The sequence below is a fragment of the Anolis carolinensis genome, chromosome 5 (assembly GCF_035594765.1).
Source record: "Anolis carolinensis isolate JA03-04 chromosome 5, rAnoCar3.1.pri, whole genome shotgun sequence".
NCBI classification, from domain to species: Eukaryota; Metazoa; Chordata; class Lepidosauria; order Squamata; family Dactyloidae; genus Anolis; species Anolis carolinensis.
Genome location: NC_085845.1, coordinates 158835841 through 158860110, shown reverse-complemented (window position 1 = coordinate 158860110; position 24270 = coordinate 158835841). Strand labels below are relative to the sequence as shown.

At 40.8% G+C, this 24270-nt stretch overlaps 1 protein-coding gene across 1 annotated transcript in view; it reads right to left on the bottom strand.

Moving 5' to 3' along the window:
• tmtc2 (transmembrane O-mannosyltransferase targeting cadherins 2) overlaps positions 1–16843 on the bottom strand; it is a 229045-nt gene extending 212202 nt beyond the window's left edge. Inside the window, exon 1 of the mRNA XM_062982690.1 lies at positions 16431–16843. Within this exon, the coding sequence (XP_062838760.1) occupies positions 16431–16513 (83 nt within the window). The 5' untranslated portion in view covers positions 16514–16843. The remainder of the gene's footprint in view (positions 1–16430) is intronic.
• Positions 16844–24270: the final 7427 nt, after the last annotated feature.

Genomic DNA, 24270 nt, shown 5'->3' with positions numbered 1-24270 from the left:
ACACAAAGGGAAAAAAACATTAGATGATGCAATACAAATCCAGATTTATTAGCAGTATTTTTTTCTAATCCAATCACATTTTCTTTAAATGTCAAGATTCACTGTTAAGAATACAATTGAACAATATGCAACCAATTCACCCCCTTCCTAATCTTACATTCAGCTCTTCAAATCCTTAAACCAGTGAACTTCACTGATGCCAAAGGAGTTTGGATAAGAATGCAAAATAAGGCAAGTTCCTCAGGCAGTGCCAATAGTAAGATGGGCAAAGCTGGGAAAATCTAGTGTGAGTCTACTGAAAAAGAAGTGCACTTTTGTTGCAACAGAATAGACACCTATCTTTAGTTATAACATTTATCTCCATCAAAACAAATACAAGAATCATAATATCAGTGTTTAATTCCCTGTCATACTTGGTTATTTTTAAATTACAAAAACTGAACTGTTTCACTGTTATGACTAATTTCAATGAAAGCAAGTACAATGTAATGTAAGAAGTTTTTGAACTTTGTTGTCTTTTGCAAAATCTCAATTTGCAGATCAAAAAGCGCACAATCTCCTCCTCCAATCATTTTCCTTACTCAATGCATGCACCCCATTCTACCTAACTTATAAGGAACAGCACAGAAACCATTCAACACCCCATTGTAAGGAACAGCTCTAAACCTTCCAATTCCATATCCAAGTTGTTAAAATCTTCCCTGATCTGAGTGCTTTTAGCAAAAATTTGCTGTAGTGGAGTATGACATGGGTTGTGTCCCTTCCTCTAGTTTTCAAGCTGACATCAAGCCACCAGTGAACATCACAAGTCAAATGTTTCTTCCTATTAAAATGGAGACATGTAGTGAATTGCAGAGGATGAAGATGTGATGAATGACGATGAAGGGCAAGTTGCAATGGATGAAAGCACAGTCTTATCATACTTGTCATTCCTTGGTCTCCTACAGAAGTTTTTCTACAAGCTGCTAACTTGTAGGCAACATACAGAGAAAAGACAGAAAAGATACTCAAAGACCAGCCAATCTCTACAAACCCTAACAATCTCCAGAACAGGGGCAGAGTAAATGTACTCCATGCCATCACTGAGTCCAGGAATACACCCACACTTCAAGTGTTGGCAATGTAACCTTATCAGATTATAAGGGATCCAACTAAACTGCAGTTGGGAAGCAGGAGGTGGACAGCAGGCTGCCCATATCACCCTACATAAAACGTCTAGTACATTCTGCTTAGGATTTAATTCTTACACAAACATATTAGCTTCATTTGCGGAAAACAGCAGTCAGCCAAGACTAGCAATTCATATGCTAGCTATAAAATGCTTTGAAAAGTTGTTTATAAGAGGAAGTGACTCAACTGCTTCAAAAAGCATGGCACATATGTGATCTCTACCAATTGCAAGCATCCTAAATTGCCATGACTAATATAAAAGCTTCCTTACTTAAAAGGTATACATTATCACATAGATTGATTAATGCATGGATATTAAGTAATTTGTATGTCTCTAGCATCCCGCCACAAAGAGATCAAGATCACTGCTAAAACAACCAAAGCTGATACAGTGCTCAGACGAAAGCATTATGTTAAGACAACAAACCTGACCTAAGTCCCTGTTTTGAACATTCAGCCTTGAAGAGAACAGACCATATCAACTGAAATCATCTTACACTGCCAAACTATTTTCAACTGTGCTGTATATAAGGAAAAATAAAAGACTCTCAACTCTAAAGGGATAACTGCTGTGGAAAATCTGCTATGTTTGCAAAATCACAACATCAAATGTGCTAGGTACTTTAGAAAAGCTATGCTTTAGGTATTATTTGCACGGTGGCCCAATCATTGTGGACAATGGCAATTTATGTTTCTAAAAGTGCCCAGTTCCCTCTGTTCAACAAATGAAAAAGTGTCCATACAGAGATGACTCAACACCATCTATACAGCAGAAAGAATTAAAGTCATACAATTTTGTCCTGATTTATGATAGTTTTGAAACAGCAGTGCCTATTCATAAAACTGCCACCCATCCAAGCAAACCTGAGTGTCAACATTCCACTTTCACATTGTTCAGTAACAAGGACATAAATAGGAAAGAAATCCTATAGTCCAGCCAAGTTGGTAATGGTTTGTACTCCCATGTGGAAAATCCTGGTTCTTTTACCTGTCAATCTTTGTTTTCAGGATGAGCATGGTCTAGAAGATACATAGGACTATCACATTACAGTTATTCGACTTTAATTGCCATATCGATATTATATGGAACACTGGGGTCAGTTTAGGAAGGGACATTCCCAACCAGAGAGCTCTTGAACCTTACCAAACTACAAACTCTAGAGTTCCAGAGAATGTTATCATGGCAATTAAAGTGGGATATATTGCTATAATAGCGCAGTGTGATAAGACCCATTCTAATGAATATCTATGACTCCTGGGAAGGAAAGCTTCATGTAATTCAGCAGTTACTTCAAGGAGGACTTCAAGGGTTCTACCAAAAGAATTGAACAGATGGTTCATTCTGTCATCTCACAGAAGGAAGAAAAGGAAAAATACTGACCCTTGAAGTATATGGTAAGTAGTGTTTATTAACTTTATGAGTGATTCTTATAAACATCATCTAAATCATCTCACTGGTTTTTCAAGGCACCTTTAACTGCTTGAAATCTGTTGTTGTTGTTGTTATAAATATTTTACTAGAGAAAAATATTGACATATGGAATTTTGCCAAAATTAAATGATTGCCTGCTCTAAAGTAACACTGCTGCTATTTTAAAAAAAAGAGTTTCAGAAAGATTAACAAAGATTTTATGAGTATCTTAAGACTGAGCTTTAATTTCCAAAGTCTTTCTGTTTTGTTTTGTTTTCAGGGTTCATTAGAGTGATGAAAAATGAAGCACTTTAAAGTCTAAAGTACTTTCTTTAAGGAAAGACTGCATTATAACTAAAGATGCTGTCTAGCAGGCTATGTCAACATAATTTCTATCTTATTTTTCTTTTCCATACTCTGACCACCATCAGTTCTGATCAAGGGAAAATTGTCTACAAAATACTTCTACAGAACAAAAGGTACCATGTTAAACCAACTTTCCAGCAAAGAGTTGAAAACCAATGGCTCTTCATGGTTTTCTGTTAACAGGACAACCTTGACAATTTGTTCATCTCTTTTGAAAAGAAGTTAGAAGAATCCACGTGGTCACTCATGTGAAAGAGAAGACACAAAGAGTTCAAAGGTTACTAAATCCCAATGACCAATAACTAGACCCCAAAAGTAAAAAATTTGTTGCAAAGCCAGCTCCAAATTATTTGAAGGATACTGAAAGTTGGTAGCTACAGAAATAGCAGTTTAGCACTTTGACTAAAAACTTAAATTGAAGAATGAGAATTTCATCATTTTCCAGTACATGGTATTTAGAAAAATTAAAATATAACTATTTTGTAAAAAACTAGACTACCAAAAATAAAGATCTAAAAAACAAAATGTGGCATGTGCTTCAACAATAAAGATATAGTGTAGTAAAGCTTCGTAAATGAAATTCCTTTCAGAGGCTTGTTGAAACTATCTTCAGGGTTTTGTTTCAAGTGTAATATCTTATTCACAAAGACCTACCAACTGACTGAGAAACAGGTTTCAATCAATAGGTGTTTTTCCTCATGAGCACCAATCCAAATCTAGAAAAAATATTCTTATTAACATCCATTCTTAAGAGACTGAAACAATCATATGTTAGCACAAACCACACAGGGTTGCTATGGGTTTTCAGGGCTGTATGGCCATGTTCCAGAGGTATTCTCTCCTGACGTTTCACCCACATCTATGGCAGACATCCTCAGAGGTTGTGAGGTCTGTTGGAAACCACAGATATATAAACCTCACTTGTCTTGTTTCCAACAGACCTCACAACCTCTGAGGATGCCTGTCATAGATGTGGGCCAAACGTCAGGAGAGAATGCTTCTGGAGCATGGCCATAAAGCCTGGAAAACTCACAGCAACCCAGTGATTCCGACCATGAAAGCCTTCGACAACACAAATCACACAACCTATAATCACAAATCCATTCTTTCCACAAGTAGTTGGGTCCATTTGAGGCATTCAGGTGGTATGCTTCCACCTCCTGTTGCTTTCAATGGGAGAGAGAAGCAAATAATTGCCACAAAAAGCAGAAACAAAAACCATAAGAACAAAATCCGAAATGTATTTCACATCCTGGTTAGCATAAGTACACAGAGCTTTGGGATTTGCATATCATTCACAATGATATTCCCCGCTTCACTTCATTTAAAACTGGTGTGCTGAACTGCACCCCATTCAAGACAGCAAGACATACTTTACATGCATAGGATTGCACTATAACCATGACCTGCAGTACCCAAGACAAGCAGCTGTAAATGAAACTCCATAGGATTTACAAAAAAAAAAGGATCAGATCAGAAAGCCAAAATAAAACTCAGCCTTAAGGTTTCATGAGTAACAGGTTACCAATTCTATTAACCAGGGCCATGATGCATTTTATATTAATGCTATGTGTTCAATGAGTCTTTTAATATTTATATTTTAAATCTCATTATGTATATGTGCGTGTGTGTTTTCTTGAAAGCTCATATTATCACCAACCCCACGTCATGATGTGCATCCCTATATGTGTCAAAGGTGTGATTCTAACAACTAAAGAACTGTAAAATGCCAGGTTAAGTTTACTAGTCTGAGCCCCATCTACATTGCCATATAATGCAATCTGAAACTGCATTATATGGCAGCGTAGACGGGACTTGCTTTATGTTGCTTTATGTTATTTAACAGAAATAAAAAGGGCTACCATACACACTTGCTATGCTAAACACATTCATGGGTCAAGATGGTCTTTAATAAGAACGTCTGCATGATTTCTAAATGCACCAGATATACTTCCCAAGTCTTCAATAAGACACCTGATTGTTTTGACAGTTTTTGGCATCCTTGTCCTCTTTTTCATTCGCTTATACATCTTTCTTTTGAAAAGACAGGAGAGTTTTAAATCTGACTGGAAAAAGAGGTTACTGTCACAAACACTGTAAACATACCAGACACATGAAGGCATTCATCCATATTTGAAGCAGCATTGCTCATTTTGTTTGTTCACTACTAGCTGAAGTCATTTATATTATTCAAAGTTGCCTGTACAGAATTCAAAGTAAAGGGGGTGGGAGATGGACCTTCATGTGCTCAGGGTTTTCACCTGCAGGTGCTTTGTTAGTATATTCTGTTGAATATACTCATGCCACGTTTTGCAGAACTTTGTGCTGAATGTGCATAAGGATCTGCTACATCATCTATAGAAATGTCCATAGATCAATGCCAGTTGAACCTCTATGAAATGTTCCCAGCATAAGTAAACTATCTCTTTTAGAAAAATCCAAGGCTTTAATACCTGGTAGCTTTTAAAATCCCAACTGTATAACAATCACTGTTTTCCCTGTTATATTGTTCAGTTTATTCACTTATTTTTAGTTGCTTATTTTGGAGTACGCTGTTCTAGCTTACTAAAGGGAACTACAGATGCTAGCAAAACAAATTACAAAAAAAACATTAATAAACATAATGACAACATCAACAGATTTGAACATGGGTTTAACAATCTTTAAATTAAATGCAAAGCCATAGCTGTATCAGTATGAAATATCAGCATGCAAAGAGACCTTACAGTATCGTAGGTCCCTTCTACATTGCCATATAAAATCCAGATTACCTGCTTTGAACTGGATTATATGGCAGTGTAAACTCATATAATCCAGTTCAAAGCAGATAATGTGGATTATCTGGTTTAATAATCTGTATTACATGGCAGTGTAGAAGGGACCATAGAAAACAAAGTTAGTGGCATAAGCTTTCATAGGCAGAGCATTAATATGGCACTATTATGTGCAATTCTGTAAACCACCGAGTCCTTTTTAGAAAATGGTGGTGGGATACAAATAAAAATTATTATTATTATTATTATTATTATTATTATTATTATTATTATTATGCTTTAATAACACTTTAATGGTGATGGCTCATGCTATGGGATCCCGAGGTCTGTAGTTCGGCAAGATACAGGCATTCATTGACAGAGAATATTAAAGACCTTTTAAAACTACAACTCCCATGGTTCTATTGCCATGGCACTTACAGTGGTGTAAAACTGGATTAATTCTACACTGTAAATGCACCCAAAGTTTACTTTCTCAGATACATCTGAAGAAGTAAGTAGCTTAGGCCCCTTCTACACTGTCATACAGAATCCAGATAATCTGTTTTGAACTGGGTTATGTGGTAGACCCATATAATCCAATTCAAAGCATATGATGTGGATTGTCTGCTTTGATAATCTGGATTATATGGTAGTGTAGAAGGAATCTTCGTCCAAGAAATCTTATACTATCAACCTTGTACTCTCAATTAGTCTTTGAAGTGATACAGGGTCCTTTTGAATCTAAACTAAACTGATCTGCATTGTGGAAATAAAACAATACTGTTCCAGAATAAATATCGCATGGACAATTTAAAGGTGAAACACCTTATCCCAAAGCCACACGTGAAGCATTGCCCCACTGCATCACCTCACAGCCAGATTCCCAGATGTGGTACAATGAGAGGAGATGGTGCTCAGTGCGGTTGGATAGCCCTTGTGGCACTTCACCCTCAAGGATATGCCATATCATGAGATAAGACGAAACCTTTTGAAGAAGGAAAAGCAGCAAAAGAGGGTAGAACAAGAGCCTACTTTTTACTTCTATTTATGGCTGCGATACTAGCATATTGTAAAAGCTAAAAGCTACTTGTTCTTTAAAGAAATAATTCCAGACCTATAACACTTATTATGTGTGTACTATATTATAACACAAAACAAAGACGTATAGTGAAGGCAAGTTAAAACCTGCTTATTGCTAGGAACAGAACAAAAAGTAATAGTAAAAAATATTACCAGACATTGTTTTAGCACCCAATTACACATATATGAGAATATAACTGGCAGTGAGGTCACATTTCTAGTTAATTCACAAACAGCCTGAATAGCTCCTTGAAGTGAGAAAAACTTCACATTAATGTGTATTTCACACACATCCAATCAGTAGAAATCTACATGAAGCACAAGATGGATCAAGAGAAGCCCTTCAAATGTAATGCCAGCTACTGAAGATTAAAGATAAGTTACAACTGCCGTTTATAATGTACTGGTATGGCTAAAGGCAGAAATTTCAGACTGGGTCTAGGATTCAGTTATTACATGCATAGCAGAACACAACAGTTGTGTTTTTCAATTGTCCTCTAATACATAAGAGAACAGATATAAATTATATGAATTAACAGTTTTCTCTAGGGGCCTATTTAGGAACACTTTTATAGAGATGACCACACTAATGTCAGCCCCTTGACAGATGGAGCTGTGTCTAGAACACCAGCATCCATGCAAACCTGTATGTCTTCAGGTCACCTTTTGGGTGCATTTCATAGGGGTTTCCTTACACAAGGAATGATCAGAGATAGTTTTGCCAGATCCTTCTTCTAAAAGTGATGGGAGTTGTCATTCAATAACATCTGAGGACCCAAACTGAGTAAAAACTAAAAACCAATCACCATGTAAAAACATTATAGTTGGCTCCATCCATGGATTAATGGCCCTTTGAAGGCATCCACAAGGCTGGTGTGGCCCTCAATGAAAATAAGTTTGACACCCCTGCTTTAAAATATAGCCTACAGCAATGGTAATATTGGAATATTATATCACCTAGATTATAGAATACATGATCACTCTTCGGATCTTCTATTGAGTGTATCTACCTGCCATCTACAGCTTCTTAATATAGAAGGTCTCATAGCCATTCATTAATCAATTTCTCACATATTTCCTCCTTATGTTATTTCATCTTCATCTTTACCAGAAACACATCTCCATGTCATCCTTACTGTTGTTTACATGGAAGTTTGGGAAGTTGACATTCAGGAGTTTTCCAAGAAGTTACTATATATTTATTTATTTATTGATATACACACACACACACACACACACACACACACACACAATAACATATCCTGGTATGACTGTCAAACCTCCATGAGATATTTGCTGATTCAAGTGTCAAACCTTCATGACAGAACCCATCACTCATTTCTCTTTATGAATACTGGAAGTCAAGTGTAAAAAAAAGTTACCTGAAAATCCTACAGTAGCGACACAATCCCCATGACATTTTAGGTTTATGGAAACTATGCATTAATTTTTAAAAGAAATCATATACAACAAATCAAGAGACAGATGGCAATGTATTTTGCTCTCAATCTTCCAACAAATGTTGATTAGTTGCCAAATAAACTCATATGACAGGCCCAAGGGAGAAGCTCAGCTAAAGCACATTAATGTAGGGAAAGTTTCAGCTAACATACATTGGTTTCTAAATGTTTGTATAACTAATCCCAAGGGATAGAAAAACAAATTTATTTACATGTTGTTGCTGTTTTGAATTATGAGGTTTTACCTGTACTATATAACCAAAATGGTTTAAGACAAATGCTCCTCTGAGATATATATTATTAGGTAAGCCTTCAAGGGGCAACTTAATCTTGTAGCCACTAAGATTTGTTATACTAGCTCAAATCTATACACATAATAAAAGTGAAAATGTGTATGTGTGTATGTGGAGGAGGTGTCCACTTACACAGACAGCCTCCTATCTCCACAAAGAGTTATAGTTCCAACTGAGCAGGAGATACCAATGGCACTGACATGCAGGTTATAGTGAGCACTATGAACATGTAGCCCAAATCCTGTCAGTGTCCTCCACAAACACCATTCTCCCCCCACCCAAGTGAAGACTTTCATGCAGGGACAATTTCATCCTAGATGTTCTGTTTTTCTTCCAGAATGGACATCCCAGGGTTCCTTAATTTACATGACCCCGCCCACTGCCTCTACCTTAACCCTTCCCTACCCTTTCTTATGGCAAACAATGGACTAGGATCAAACTTGGCACAGAGAAGCTCCATGACCAACTGAACATACTGCAGGGGTTTGTGGGAAGTGACATTAATTTTGTGAGTTGTAGTTTATCTGCATCCAGAAAGCACTGAACCCAGCTGATGTCAGATCTGGACCAAACTTGGCACACAGACCCGACACGGCTAACTGCGAATACTGGCACAGTTTGGGGGTGATTGCCCTGGGAGTCTGGGAGTTGTAGTTCACCCTTATCTAGACAGCACTGAACTTAGCCAACGACGGATCTGAACCAAACTTCAGCGATATTACCTAACATCCCAAAACAAACAATGCCTTTTTCTAATAACCTGGACACCGTCAGGTCCCCAAGCTAGTATTTTAATAAAAGCCACTCTTAAGCGCCTCTAAATTAGGGTTGCTTGCCAAATTAACTCATTGTGTACTTGATTGATCTTTCACTGATCAAATAGTGACTAAACTAAAAAGATGTTTTCACCAACATCTCAATATAAGTCGTTTCTGAGGACATAATCAGGAGTTTAATTCAATTCACACTTTACTAAAACACATTGTTAAAAGACGTAGTTACAGTCTAAATCCAACTAAATGTCAACTAAAGGTGACCTACTGGATCAACAACAGTCATGTAAATCCCAATAATTCAGTGGACTAACTCAAATGAGAATTGGCAGCTGTCTTTTAGCCTTGATTGGACATTTTCCATTCCTATATCAATGAAATGCCAAAGTCAAAAAACTTCTCTCTCCCACCATTACTCTACATGTCAGTCAAAGCCAGACATAATGATTAAAATGGGTTCCCTACTGATTAATCTACCAGCCAAACAAGTTGATTCATGAAGCCCAGTTTTAATCATGTTAAACTTTAATTAAATAGCAGTCCGTATACACCTGCCTATACCAAAATAGTTTCACACACTTCCAAAGGAAGCAAGACAAGACAGTGTCAGCTATAAATCTCTGCTTTTTATGCACTTATTGTAGGGAGAATATAAGCAATCTCTGAGAAGGGTGATGCATGAAATTTATTTTTAAAAACATTACTGAAGAACTGTGAAAAAAAAACCCTATGCACTATCCTTGTGAAAAAAAATTCGTGCCAGGAGCAACTTGAGAAGTCGCTTCTGGTGTGAGAGAATTGGCAGTCTGTAAGGATGTTACCCAGAGGATGCACAGATGTTTTATTGCTTTACCATCAATATGGGAGGCTTCTCACATATTCCCACATGGAGCTGGAGCTGATAGAGGGAGCTCATCTGCGCTCTCCCCTGGTTGCATTTGAACCAGCAAACATCAGGTCAGCAACCCAGCCTTCAAGTCATCAGTCCTGCCGACACAAGGGTTTAACCCACTGCACCACCGGCGGCTCCTAGCACTCAAAATGAAAAACCACGTGCCGAATGTGAGCATGGTTCTGTTGACACTGAAACATAGTTCTTTCAAAGTCAGTGGTTTTGTAGGATTTATCATCCAAGATTAAAGGGAAATATAATAAAACTATCTGTAAAGTGCACTGTTTGTTGAGATAATACTTCAATGGGTAAGTGTGAGCACCTTTCCGCAAACTCACTACAGTTTTGTATGACCTTCAGTATCTCAGGTACTAAATCATACACACGCTACTTGCATCCTAACAGTCTCAAACCTTTACTACAAATCACACTGATAACTTACCCCTCAACGTAAATACTGGCTTGTTGGCCTGCCAAACCAATCAGTGTAATTTCAAATAAAAACAGTTTTTCCAACTATGGGAGTCCAACTGGTGCATTAAGTGTTTTCAGCTGCCGTGATGTGCACCAGATTTTAGCTATAAAGAATGAGAACTGCATGAATCTTGAGTAGAATCCAAGACACTAATTCAGCAAATACAGTAATGTTTTGTAACAACATGAGAAAGAAAAGGTTTCAGCAGAAAAGGAACAGATTCAACTGGTAACTTCTTCACTTGCTACAAAAGCTGCCCTGACATACTTAGCCATGGCAGATTTTTCTTTCTAGTCTTTTTCAGCGTTTCATATATCATATCACCTTTACTCAATCCTTTAATCTTTTCAAACAAATTAGAAACTCAAGGATTTTAACAACACAGAAGTCACTAGAGGAATGGGATGGGGGAGTATTTGGTTTACAATTATTCCTAAGAAGATATACATTTCCATACACCACAGAAAGATCAGAGGCGAGCTTTATTTCCCTTCTATCACATCTTTGAATCAGTAGTACTTAACTTCAAATGTCAGCAGCTGGTCCAGCTATAAGGATACAAATATGCATTCATTGTGTCCTGCCTTCAAGGAATCTTTCTGCAATGTTATATATAAACATTCAGTATGTCAGATCTTTTTAAGACAGTTCTTAAACTTAAGAATTAATTTAACTCACTTTACTCAACATGAGATTTGGTCTCAGAACAGAACAAATAAGGGAGTGTTTTAAGACTAACTATTTCTATCCTATGCCAGCCTTGCATATTATTTTCCATGATTTTTTTATCATTAAATACAATTATCTTTCTGTAAAAACAGTTTTATGATGCCACTTAATCTTAGGAAACCTATCAGAAGACCTAAAGCAATTACAGGCACTTCTTCCATAGTGATCCCGATCAAGAAGGAAAACACTCTAAATTAACAGTGCATTTGATACAACAGGGACCTGAAGAATTTGGCATTGCTCTTACAAGGATTGTCAGCTTCAACATTTGAAAGTGCAATAACTCTGTGCAATAAACATACTGATCCATTTCAGGCTGGGAGTATGATCCATCTCCCATCTGGAAAGAAGTATCACAAGGCTTTCTTCTCGGTTTCCTTTTCCCAGAGTTATATTTTATAACGCAGGATTCTAATGGTCAGAATGATTCTGTGTTTCTAGTTAAAATATTTTAGTCTTTCAATTTTTTTAATCTGTTGATGAAGCACAGAAGCAATCACAATTTGCAGTTTTCACCTCTCCTGTCTGCCTGTACTGAATGAAAGTGCTAACTGATCCTGAGAACACGGAATAATCGATAATATCAGTTCACATTAAACCTTGAATTTTGGAAATCAATATTGTTTACGTATTATGCTTTTAGATGAATTAGACAAGCTTTAGTTTAAAATAGGCTTAATATTAAGCAATAACCTCTATAATTAAAGAAGACACAAAGTGCAATAGAAGTGCTGCTAGCATTCTCTAACATGCTATTAGGCTGAGATCAACAAAGAGCTTGTTCTGTATACTCCTGATGGTAATACTTTGATTTATCATAGAACATCAAGCAATTTAAACAGGCAAGGAGCACTGACCCTTCCATCTGTATCTAGAAACTGATGCAGTCATCTTTGCTGGATAGTGTGCATGGCAAGACTTCAGAAATACACTTATTCTTCAAGTACTGTACAACCACGACGTTTTAAGTACAATGACAACCAGGTGCACAGGATATTTCCAGCTTTGGCAGTGTTGGTTGCTTAAGAGCCATACCAATATCCTCTACCTATTACAGTCCTTGCACATAAACCAAAGAGGACAGCATTAACAGGCCAAATTTTCCTTTCAAATTTGATTTTATTTCTAAAGCTTTTATGTTGCTCATCTGGAAGCAATGGCATGTTTTCAACATGACTTTATAAGCTTTTAAACCACACTAAAATGACAGTGCACTTAATGTCTTTGCCAAAGAGTTGGAAGAAGAAGAGGAAGAAGACGACCTGGGAGATCATCTGGAGCTGAAGGGCTAAACCAGAGTTTCTCAACCTGGGGTCCCCAGATATTTTTGGTCTACAACTCCCAGAAATCCCAGCCAGTTTACCAGCTGTTATGATTTCTTGGAATTGAAGACCAAAAACATCTGGGGACCCCAGGTTGAGAACCACTGGGTTAAACTATCTACGAGTGCAAAATACAAGGCAAAGGAGTTGGCATGCCATTACTGCAAGGACTGAAAGGACTACATTATATGTTTATCCAACCAGTAGCAGTGAGTAGCAAAGCGGAACAAAGTTCAAGACTGAGCAACTGACTTAACTGGAGACAGATTATGTCTGAAGGTAAATAGTTCTCAAAGCAACCTTTGACAAAACAGAATCTTCTCTGCTTCTCAAAGTTGGAAACATTTTTTCCAACAAAACAAGCTTCTCTCCCTCTCACTTTTGCCCTTGCACACTCTCTCTATATTATTCCAACACAAGAGTATGATATATTGGGAGCCAAAATCAAATATTATCTGTTAACAACAGTGGAACCTAATGGATATATGAAGACAGGACTGCTGATGTTACCATTTGTAAGGTTCCCCAGGAGCCACTTTTGGTTTTAGACACAGCGGTGTCAAATTACTCCCATCTATAAAAATTCAAGGAGCATCCCTCCCATCAGTACAAAGCCACTCTGCTGAAACTTAGTTCACTAACCCAGGGGATGCATTCACTTTCCACAGAGAAGGGGGGAAGGGGCTGATGAAAAGCTGTCAGAGTAAATCTATGCTCACTTTTTGGATGGTTTAACGTCAATGAAGCATGCAAACACCCCAGGACGGCTCATAAGCTCAGCCAAGCATGCTGTTCTCCCTAATATATTTTAATTATGCATCTGCTTTAATTGTAATCAGATTAAGTCACCGGAAAAAGGCACAAACTGGAATTTTCTCTAATTGCTCATCGAGCTTTTCAGCAGTTTTCCAAACATGGGTCTGTTTAAGGAAAGGCAGAGGCAATGGCACAACTGTGACATTTTTCTAAAATTCAATGCTGGTTCTTCAACACCGCAGTTCAGCGACAACTCATTAGCTTCCCAAACTCAAAAGAGACCCGGTCTAAGTCCTGGGGGGCTTCATCTTCATGAATTAGCATAAAAGATTGTTGAACATACAGGCAAAGGAGCACAAGAGGACAGCTTTCAGAATAGTTGCTCGGCAGATATTTCCAGAGGACAATGCGCCTGCAAACACAGGCGCACAGGGAAACACACTGAACATGCACTCTGCAATTTCCATGCAAGTACTGCCCCTGTGAGTAAAGTCAAGGCAGAGTTTCCCATTCCAGGGCTTCGGAACTGCCGCTTTGGTCCAGGACAAGTTTTGGGACACAGCTTCTCCTACAAAACTCTGAAACAAGAGCGTGCGCAGACTGCAGAACATCATTCCTTCCCTGCTAAGTGGATACATCTTTACTGTGGAATGAATCCAGTTTCACCTTATATTAACTACCATGGTTCAGTGCTATGGAGTTTTGGAAGTTGCTGTTTATAAAGTCTTTCATCCCTGCTCACCATCTTACAACTCTGTGATGGGATAGCATTGAACCATGGCAGTTCTAGAGGTGTCTTTAACCTGCTCTGCCACGGAGTCCTGGTGCAACACCACACAGCAGCTTCACCGCACTGAACCAGTTAAAATGGTGCCACACCAAACTACCAATCCCCCGAACTCATAGCCCTGAGCCATGGCAGTCAAAGTCATGTCCAAGTGTGTTGTCGAAGGCTTTCATGGCCAGAATCATTGGGTTGGGTTGCTGTGAGTGTTCTGAGCTATATGGCCATGTTCTAGAAGCAATCTCTTCTGACGTTTTGCCCTCATCTATGACAGACATCCACAGGGGTTGTGAGGTCTGTTGGAAAACTATGAAAGTGGAGTTTATATATCTGTGGAAGGTCCAGAGGAATTCCAGACAAAGGATTCCCTGAGGCAGGAAAAAGCCAGACTTCAAAGCTGCAAGGGCATTCAATGCTAATCAAAGTGGCCAATTGCAACATTCACACTTGCCTCAAGCAGACAAAAGTCCTTTCTCCCACCCTGGCCCTTCCACACAGGGCTGTAGCCAAAGTTAGGGTTCTACCCCCCCCCCCCTAAAATTTTCAGGTTTAAAAAAAAACCCTGGTTTGCTCATGAATTTAAACTGATTAACAAAATCTCCATGAGTGTCCACTAAAGTTTATCTGTCTTGAGGGTCCACTGAAGTTTATTGATGGAGCCTGATTTCTAAATTGGTTTGTATTATGGAACTAATTTTCATGATTCGCTAAAAAAAAAAAAAAAAGTCCCGTCCCCCCATTTTTTTTCTGGCTATGGTCCTGTTGGATATATAAACCCCACTTGCATAGTTTTCTAACAGACCTCACACTTCTGAGGATGCCTGCCATTGATGTGGGTGAAATGTTAGGAGAGAATGTTTCTGGAACATGGTCATACAGCCTGGAAAACTGTCACAACGATGTCAAAATTCTTTAATTCTACGTTGAAGATGCTTACTCTGTCTAGGAAAGTTCCTACTCCCAACTTCTGAAGGGAAGGGACTGGCAAGAGAGAACTTCTGCGCCCTGGAGCTGATTTTCCCCAAACTCCCCAGGAAGCCCCAGGGCTTTTCCACACACACCCCACAACTCCTCCATGTGCATTAGCGCTTAAGGGAAGGGTCAAACGCCCTGGAAACAGGAGTGTCCGGAGGAACAAGTGGCAAGCCTCCAGGAAAGCCTCTGCCTCTTCCTCTCGTGCGGATGGAAGGGGAAGCGCCTGCGGAGTTTCTTCCCTTTTGCTCAGCCCAGACAGAACAGCCTTGGCCCGAGAAAGAGCCTCACGTGCGCCGCGGTCAGAGTGATCCGCCCCCGAGTTTGGCTCTCCTTTCCCGCAAAACAGGAGCGCCTGCGAGAAGTGGCAAGAGAGACGGGTCTGGGAAGGGAACGAATGCAGCTCGAACTGCCATGGCTCAAGGCTATGGAATCAGAAGAGAGGTTGTACGTGATAGTGCAAAGTCTTCGCCTTCTCTGTCCAAGAGGATGGGTGCCTAAGCAAACGGCGACTCCCAGGACCCCATAACAGCTCAAAAAGTGCATTCACTCGACAGTGCAGATGCGCCCAGAGGCGGGAAAGTGATCCGGGGAAGCCTCGCCAAGGAAGGAAAGGGAAAGCGGGGGGAACCGGGCGGAGAAGGCGCTTCGCTGATGCGATTAACTTAAAGCTCAGCAGGTTGAGAAGAAGCGGAGGGAAATCCCGGGGGAAACCGCGCAGGGAAAGCCCTCCTCGGGAAGCGCATCTCGGCTGCAGGATGAACGCAGCTTGACCCCGCTTCCCATTGCTATGGAACCGCGAGGGCTGTAGTTGGGCAAGGTCTGTTGGGAATAGTTCCCCCAAAGGACAACTCCTCTGATTTCCTCATCACACTAGAGCAGGAATCCACTTTACATCCAGTTTCTGCCTCCTGCAGAATTCTGGGGTTGGTAGTTTTGGTGAAGGCTCAGAATCTGTTCCGCTGGGCTGTTTAAAGTGGATTTTAAGTGGACCCGAGCTCGAGTGTGATGAGGTCCTTAGAGCCACCCCATAGCCTTGAGCCAGGGCAGTGCGGGGAGTGTCCAAGCGCCTTCCTGCTCCTGCGAGGATGCGCTCCCAGGCGGCTCTTGCTGCGCAGGTACCTCCCACCCGGAGGCAGGAGGCGAAGAATGAAAGATCCCCTTCCCTGTGAGTCTTCCATCCCGGTTTACCTGTCATCGTAGCAGAAATCGGCGCCCAAGGTGTTGAGGTACAGGACGAGCCCCAGGGCGCTGCTCACCAACTCCGCGATCATCCCTCCGGCTCTGCGTGGGTCGGGTCAGCCCTCGATGGCCCAGCGCATCGCCTCCTGCCTGCCTTCCTTGCTTGCTTCCCTCCGTCCTTCCGCGCGCGGCGGGTGGAGCCGCCAGCCAGCGCCGCTTGTATTGTTCCGTCCGCGCGCTCCCTTTTACCCCATGGCCGGGGTCCGCGAAGGAGGAGGAGGAGGAGCCTCTCCGCTTGCTTCTCCGGCCGGCTGGCTCGCTCCTTCCTCCCTCCCCTCCCTCCTCTCCACTGAACGGAGCGATCCGCCGCCGAGGCTCTAAGAGGAGCGCCCGCGTGGGGCTCTCCGGGGCTCCCCCTGCGCCTGCGCGCCGCCGCCGCCGCCCCCTTTGGCCCACTCCCACTCCCGCCCGGCCGCGCCCCTTTCCCCGCCCCTTCCCCCCTGCGCGCCACTCCGCGGGGAGAGCCTCCCTCCCACTCCTCCGCCTCCTCTTCCCTCTCCCCCTTTCGCTTTCACGCTGGAACAAAGAGGGTGGCGCTGGAAGGGAGCCCAGGCCCGGCAGAGGGAAGCAAAGGGGGTCAAGTGCCCGGAGGGACAAAGGAGAGGCGGGCGGGCTGGCTGGCTGGCAAGGAAGCGGATTTCCCCTCCTGCCAGACCAGTCAGGTGGAAACATCTCCACGCCGGGAGAGCCTTGCGTGGAGGATGCAAGCTGGCATTGCTTTCTATCGCCTCTCTGGCTGAGCTGGATAGACAGATGGATGCCTGAGATGCATAGATGCATTGAGCCGAGATGGATATAGGTATAGAGAAGAATGAAAGGAAGAATGGATACATGGACGCATGCACGCACATGACACTTGCTCTCTCCCTGCCTTTTTGGTCTTTCCCTATCTTTCAAGGGATGTCGGAGGACAACAAAAGAGATTTAAAGATGGGCTTAAAGCTAACTAAACACCAAGAACTGGGGAGACCTGGCACTCAGGGCCATAGCAAGAACAAAAATATCGGGGTGGTGGTGGTGGTTTGAAACCTTCTTTGAGCAAATCATGAAGAGTAGTCCCATAACAAAAATAAAGCAGTTACTCTACTCCCAACTCAAGAACGAGAATCATAATATTGGTGGGCAGGAAAAAAGATTTAAAGATGGGCTTAAAGCCAACCTTAAACTCTGTGGCATAGACACTGAGAACTGGGAAGCCCTGGCCCTTGCGCGCTCTAATTGGAGGTCAGCTGTGACCAGCAGTGCTGCGGAGTTTGAAGTGGCACAAATGGAGGGCTTAAGGGAAAAACGTGCCAAGAGGAAGGCCCGTCAAGCCAACCCTGACCGGACCGCCTTCCACCTGGAAACTGATGTCCTCATTGCGGTAGAACATGCAGATCAAGAATAGGTCTCTTCAGCCACCTATGGACACACCCCCAAGACCCCACAACTGGATTTGCTTAATCAGTTAAAATTCATGAGTAAACCGTTTTTAAAAAAAAACTGAAAATTTTCAGGGGGCGTTAAACAGCTACCCCCCCCCCCCCCCGGCTTGGCTACAGCCCTGCTGGTACTCATATCATCATAGAATCATAGAGTTGGAAGAGACCTCATGGGCCCATCCAGTCCAACCCCCCCCACCCCCACCACCACCACCACCACCACCGCCAAGAAGCAGGAAATCACATTCAAGGAACCCAGGCATGACAGGTGGCCATCCAGCCTCTGCTTAAAAGCCTCCAAAGAAGGAGCCTCCACCACACTCCAGGGCAGAGAGTTCCACTGCTAAACAGCTCTCCTTATAGTAAGGAGGTTCTTCCTAATGTTCAGGTGGGATCTCATTTCCTGTAGTTTAAAGCCATTGTTTCACATCCTAGTCTCCAGGGAAGCAGAAAACAAGCTTGCTCCCTCCTTCCTATGACTTCCCCAAGCATTGTAACGATTCCCCTTGGGGAGATAGGGCAGAATACAAATTCAGTTTTATTATATACTAGCTTGGGTACCTGGCGATGACCGGGTTACTAGAAAAAGTCTTTTCTTATTTTATAAAATGCACAAGGTTATGGTTGTATTACAAATGACATCATGCCAGGTTAACCCCCTGAAACTCAATCAAAAGTTTGTCATGTTAGGCAAATTTTCTCTAGATGCATCATTGGTGGGATTCAGTGTGATGTCCAGCTGCAGGATGAATTACATCTCCCATTATGGTGGGTCAGTCCCTGAAATCTCTCCAGTACGTTCAGTCAGTCATGGGGGTTTAGTGCGCCAAGTTCCACGTCCATTGTTGGTGGGGTCTGGAGTGTTCTTTCATTGCAGGTGAACTATAACTTCCAGTACCTGCAACTAACAACTGTCAAGGCCAATTCCACCCCAAATCCACCAGTATTCACATTTTGGCATATTATGTGTGCCATATTTGGTGCAAATCCATTGTTGTTTGCCTTTACAATGCTGTCTTGATGTAGGTGAACTATAATTCCTATAAATCAAGGTGAATTCCCCCCAAAGCTCTCCTGCGTTTTTGGTTAGTCGTGGGGGTTCTGTGTGCCAAATTAGGTCCAGGGGCATCGTTGGTGGGGTCCAGGGTGCTCTTTGATATGAAGGGAGATCTTTCATTATGTTTGCAATTGAGCAAGGATCTTGCAAAAAAAAAACCCCTCACCCGAGGTTATGTGTGTCTTGCTTCTTTTAGTGACTCCTTGGAATAATCTCTGGTTTGGTTCTAGGAGAGAACACACATGCTGTGGATACTCAAATCCATGGATGTTCAAGTCCCATGATTAACAATGGCATGTGTATTAAATCAATCAGTACAGAAAAGGTTATTTTAAAACAGTGCCCCTTATATAAAATAGCCAAATCAAGGCTTGTTTTTTAGATTTTAAAAAAAATATGTTCAAGTCTTAGATGATGGAATGGGTGCAAAATCAGGGCTTGACTGTATTCCTCTGCCCTGTCTGCATGTCACAATGTAACAACAAGTTCTTTGGAGTACATAATATTTATTTATTTACTACATTTATATCCCGCCCTTCTCACCTCAAAGGGGAGTCAGGGCAGCTCACAACAGAAGACACAATTCATTTTTTTTAGAAAAATGATTAAGAAATTTGAGAGATCGAGTTGAAAAGAGAAGAACGAAACGAGTGAATGAAGAAGAATAAGATAAACAGAAAGAAGAAGAACGGGGATCAAATACATTTTCCCAGCCCCCCCCGCCTCCGATTTTTTTTAGTTCACTTCCCCTTTTTATCCTGTACCCTTTCTTTTCTAGTAACCTTCCTATTCCCCCATCCCACCCTCTCCCACACCCCCTTCCTCCACCACCCACCATTGACCCGAGATTACCCCAGACCCCGGATCCCAATCTTTCCCTTAGAATTTTAAATGTAGTATAAAATATGCATCAATAAAAATATTTTAAAAAAGAAGGCACAATTCAATGCCACAGCTTTCTTTGCCAACAGAGGCGATCCAACAATGAGGCGAATTAGGCAGTCACCTGTGGCGCAAAACACACGGGGGCGCAGTCGAGACTGCTTTTTCTGTTGATTTGTTGTAAAACAAGATGTTTTGGTGCTTAGTTTGTAAAATCGTAATGTAACTTGATGTTTAATAGGCTTTCCCTTAATCCCTCCTTATTATCCAACATTTTCGCTTATCCAATGCTTTTATTTTTCAGTGATTGGTTTGGGGGGGGGGGGGGGGACGCCAAAATTCTGTTCGCCTACATTTGAAAAATACCTAGGGCCGGCTCTGTTTGCCAAAGAACCCTAGTGATGGAACCTTTCATCTACTTCTCATTAGGAACAGAAAAATGTATGAAAGAACAAAAAATTCAACAGCAGGACTAAGCAGTGCCCCAAAATTAAATGCAACAAGGATTTTAAACAACGCTCATTTTGTTTTGTTTGCCTGGCAAATTATTCTGGAGCAATTGAAAAATATGGAAACAAATGAAGCAAAGTAAATAGGTCAGTTGATCCCCGTATTAAAATATTCAAATATGAAGACGAGATGACAAGCCAGCATAAAATGACTGGTGTCTCAAAATAAACCACAACTCCATTTTATGCCAGCCATCTGCAATGAAAGTGTTTCTTCAAGTGGCATAGTATGAGGCAAGGCGCATCAGCCGGACAGCGAGAGCACTACACACCCAGCTGTGTGCAAGAAATCCAGAGGCTTTTAACAAGTCTCTTCTTCCAGTCCCAGTGCCTTATTATTTAACACACCCTTTGCACACTCATCAGGCATTAAGCACATTAGGGCCTTTCCCCAGCAGTTTTTAAAGTGTTCATGTGAAACCTCCATTTGAATGGCACCAATCCCCCTTGCTGCTTTCAGTTAGTTTTGATGGCTTCAATATGTCATTGCCAATTGTGGTAATTTCAGAACCAGGGGTGGGAAGCATTTATGTGTGAAATATTAAAGCCCTAGCAAGAGAGTTTCATTCAGCTTTCAATGATTACTTGGAGGCTATCTCTTATTAAGTGTCTCTGGTCTTCAACTCAGAAGACGTTAATTTAGCTCAACTTAATCTTGTGTTGGGTTTTCCTCATTGATATGCACAGCAAAATAGATTATTTCCTTCACAAATCAACACAGAATAATTTTTCTGTACTGATTGATTTAATTCATGTGCCAACTGTCTTTCTGCAGTGATGTCAAGTGAAAAGGAAAACTGCAATAAGCAAAAGAAATAGAAATAATTTGCAGTTTCAGAAATTGTAGTGTAGCTTCAAACTATTTAAAAAAGACTCACCCTTGTGTTTGCTTATAGCAGTGATTGGCAACTTTCACCCTGTTGTTTGAATTTGATAAGTCAAGTGGATCCATCCAGATTTGAGTAGTCTCTTCCTTCCTGAACATCCCATAAAAAAACCAGATGCCATCTAAGTTTGACCAACACTTGGAAAAGTGGCTCTTCTAGGCATCAAGCATCTCTCTTACTTCAATAGATCTAGTCCTGACTGGGACAGAAAATGATGAATAAAGCTAGGACCCAATTCAGGTAATGCCTAGCTAATCCATGAAATGGGTAAAAGCAATGTGAAACTAAGGAAGCATTTTCTCTATATAGAGAGGAGTATGGACAATGGGAGAATGAAGTTACATGACACCAAAGCTAAGGGCTTCTGCCCTGATATCATAATGCCCTTGGACTGATCCCAGGATGGTCCAAAAACCCCAGAAACCATTTCATTTCCCACCTATTTTGAAAAGTCCAGACCTCCAAATTTTATCCAAGTTTTGAATTTTAGACACAATATGTATATCCATGATGATTCAATCACATTTTCACTGAGTTGTTGTGCATTTTTTGGTCTGTATGGCCATGTTCCAGAAGCATTCTCTCCTGATGTTTTGCCCACATCTATGGCAGGCATCCATATGGCAGGTTGTGAGGTATATTGGAAAACTAAGCAAGGGAGGTTTATATAGCTGTGGAAGGTCCATGGTGGGAGAAAAAACTCTTGTCTGTTGTAGGCCAGTGTGAATGCTGCAACTGATTAGCATTAATTGCCTTGCAGGCTTCATTCCTGCCTGGGGGAATCCTTTGTTCTGTGGTGTTAGCTGCTCCTGATTGATTCATGTCTGTAATTCCTCTGTTTTCATAGTGTTGTCCTTTATTTACTGTTCTAATTTTAGAGTTTTTTAATACTGGTCGCCAGATTTTGTTTATGTTCAATATACCTCACAACCTCTGGGAATGCCTGCCATAGATGTGGGTGAAATGTCCGGAGACAATGCTTCTGGAACATGGCCATACAGGCTGGGAAATGCACAACAACCCAGTGATTCCGGCCATGAAAACCTTCAACGACACATTTTCACTGAATTTTGTCCATATGTATTGTTGTTGTTATTGTTGTTGTTGTTGTTGTTGTTGTTATATATGATCACTCATGGCAGGGAATGTTTTTCTTGCAGAGGTTGAGTCTTGAAGGTGGGACGGTCAGTGACTGTGAAGACCTGTTCTGGATCCGCATGGTCTTTCACATGGGACAAAGATTTCCAGATGGAAGGTGGTTACAACAAGGAATTACTTGGCATGCCTTCCTCTTGCTACATTTCTTCCTTTCACCCCTCTGTAATAGCTGGCATCTAGTTACAATGCTTGAGTGTCAGGGCTTCCTGGTTCATGGTGTTTATACCACATTCTTTAAAGTTCACTTTAAGCTCATCTTTAAATCTCTTTTGTAGTCTACCATCATTCCGTTGTCATGCATACTCATATGGAACACGGTGCATTAATTTATTTTGCAACACTTGGCTTTTTTCTGCCCTTGGTATTTTTTTTGGGGGGGGGGGGGTAATTTTGTTCAGTTCTTGTCATTCTTTTATACACTCAGTATGTGTGTGTGTACATACACATTAGCCAAACTTTTGTGAATGTGTGCTCCGACTCATATAAAATGTGGCACAATCTATTAGTTAGAAATACAAGGAGCGTAAGTGCAAATTTTGCTTTGGGCACAATGTTAAAATTGAAATTTAAGGTTGGCAAAGCATGTCAACCTTAAAGCCTGTTGGAACAAAACAGGCTTTAAAAATATGGAAGGAAACAATGTCACTTCCCTCAGGAGGAAGGCAAACATTACTACACGAATTGAGGTGTTTCCACCCATTTATTTTCAAATTATAGCAATCTAGCCTTTCTAGGTGGTGACACATATGACATGCATTACAATAGTAATCATACATTACAGAAAGTTTTGTATAAAAAGAGAAAGACATTTAGATTGCAGATTTCTATACCGTCTATCACATAGGTACTCCCTTACAGGAGAGAAACGGGAGACATGACCCTCCAGAAGTTTTCAGTCTCCAGCCTGCAATTCCAATCAATCCTCACCAGCACAGAAGATGGTGAGAGACCATGATACTTGCAGTCCAAAAATATCTCAAGGGAATCATCTTTCCCACTTCTAATTAATGCAGAAGTATGCAAGTCTCGTTATCAAACGGCACATACAGTCACTCTATACAATGAACACAAATCAGGAATTAAAAATAGGAACACGGGGAAATCAAGTTGGCTGTTCTTTTAAAAATTACAGTTGAAGCTGAAGCCAACAAAATCTGAATTAACTAACCTGACTCTCATGGTTTACATGAAAATTACAGTCCCTCTTTTTCATTTTTCACTGCAAAGGGATGTTTCACCCTTTTGTTTGTGTCAAGCATCCTTTTTTCAGTGGCAGAACAATGACTTCTGTTTGGTGTTCTACCCTGTTTCCCCTAAAATAAGACATCCCCAGAAAATAAGACCTAGTAGAGGTTTTGCTGAATTACTAAATATAAGGCCTCCCCCAAAAGTAAGACCTAGCAAAGTTTTTGTTTGGAAGCATGCCCGCCGAACAGAACACCAGAGCATGCAGGATCGGTAAATGTATGTACCATAGAGTGTTGTACATGGAAATATTGGTAATAACAAGAAATTCTTGATAGGATTCACAGTTTGTCTGGTTATGCTGGTTTGTGATGACAACTACTGTACAGTATATAATAAATGTTCATTTTTTGTTCAACAATAAATGTGAACTCTTCTTCATGAAAAAATAAGACATCCCCTGAAAATAAGACCTAGCGCATCTTTGGGAGCAAAAATTAATATAAGACACTGTCTTATTTTTGGGGAAACACGGTAGCATTATGCTTAATATATTGTTTTATTTTAATTATAATGCTGATCTTTCACTTTTCAACAAAGAAAGTTCTGAAACCAGTTTTGACAGTAAAACTCAGTTGAAAATACTTTTAGTTTACCTCTTATTTTAACTATTCCGTTTGAACTTGTCTT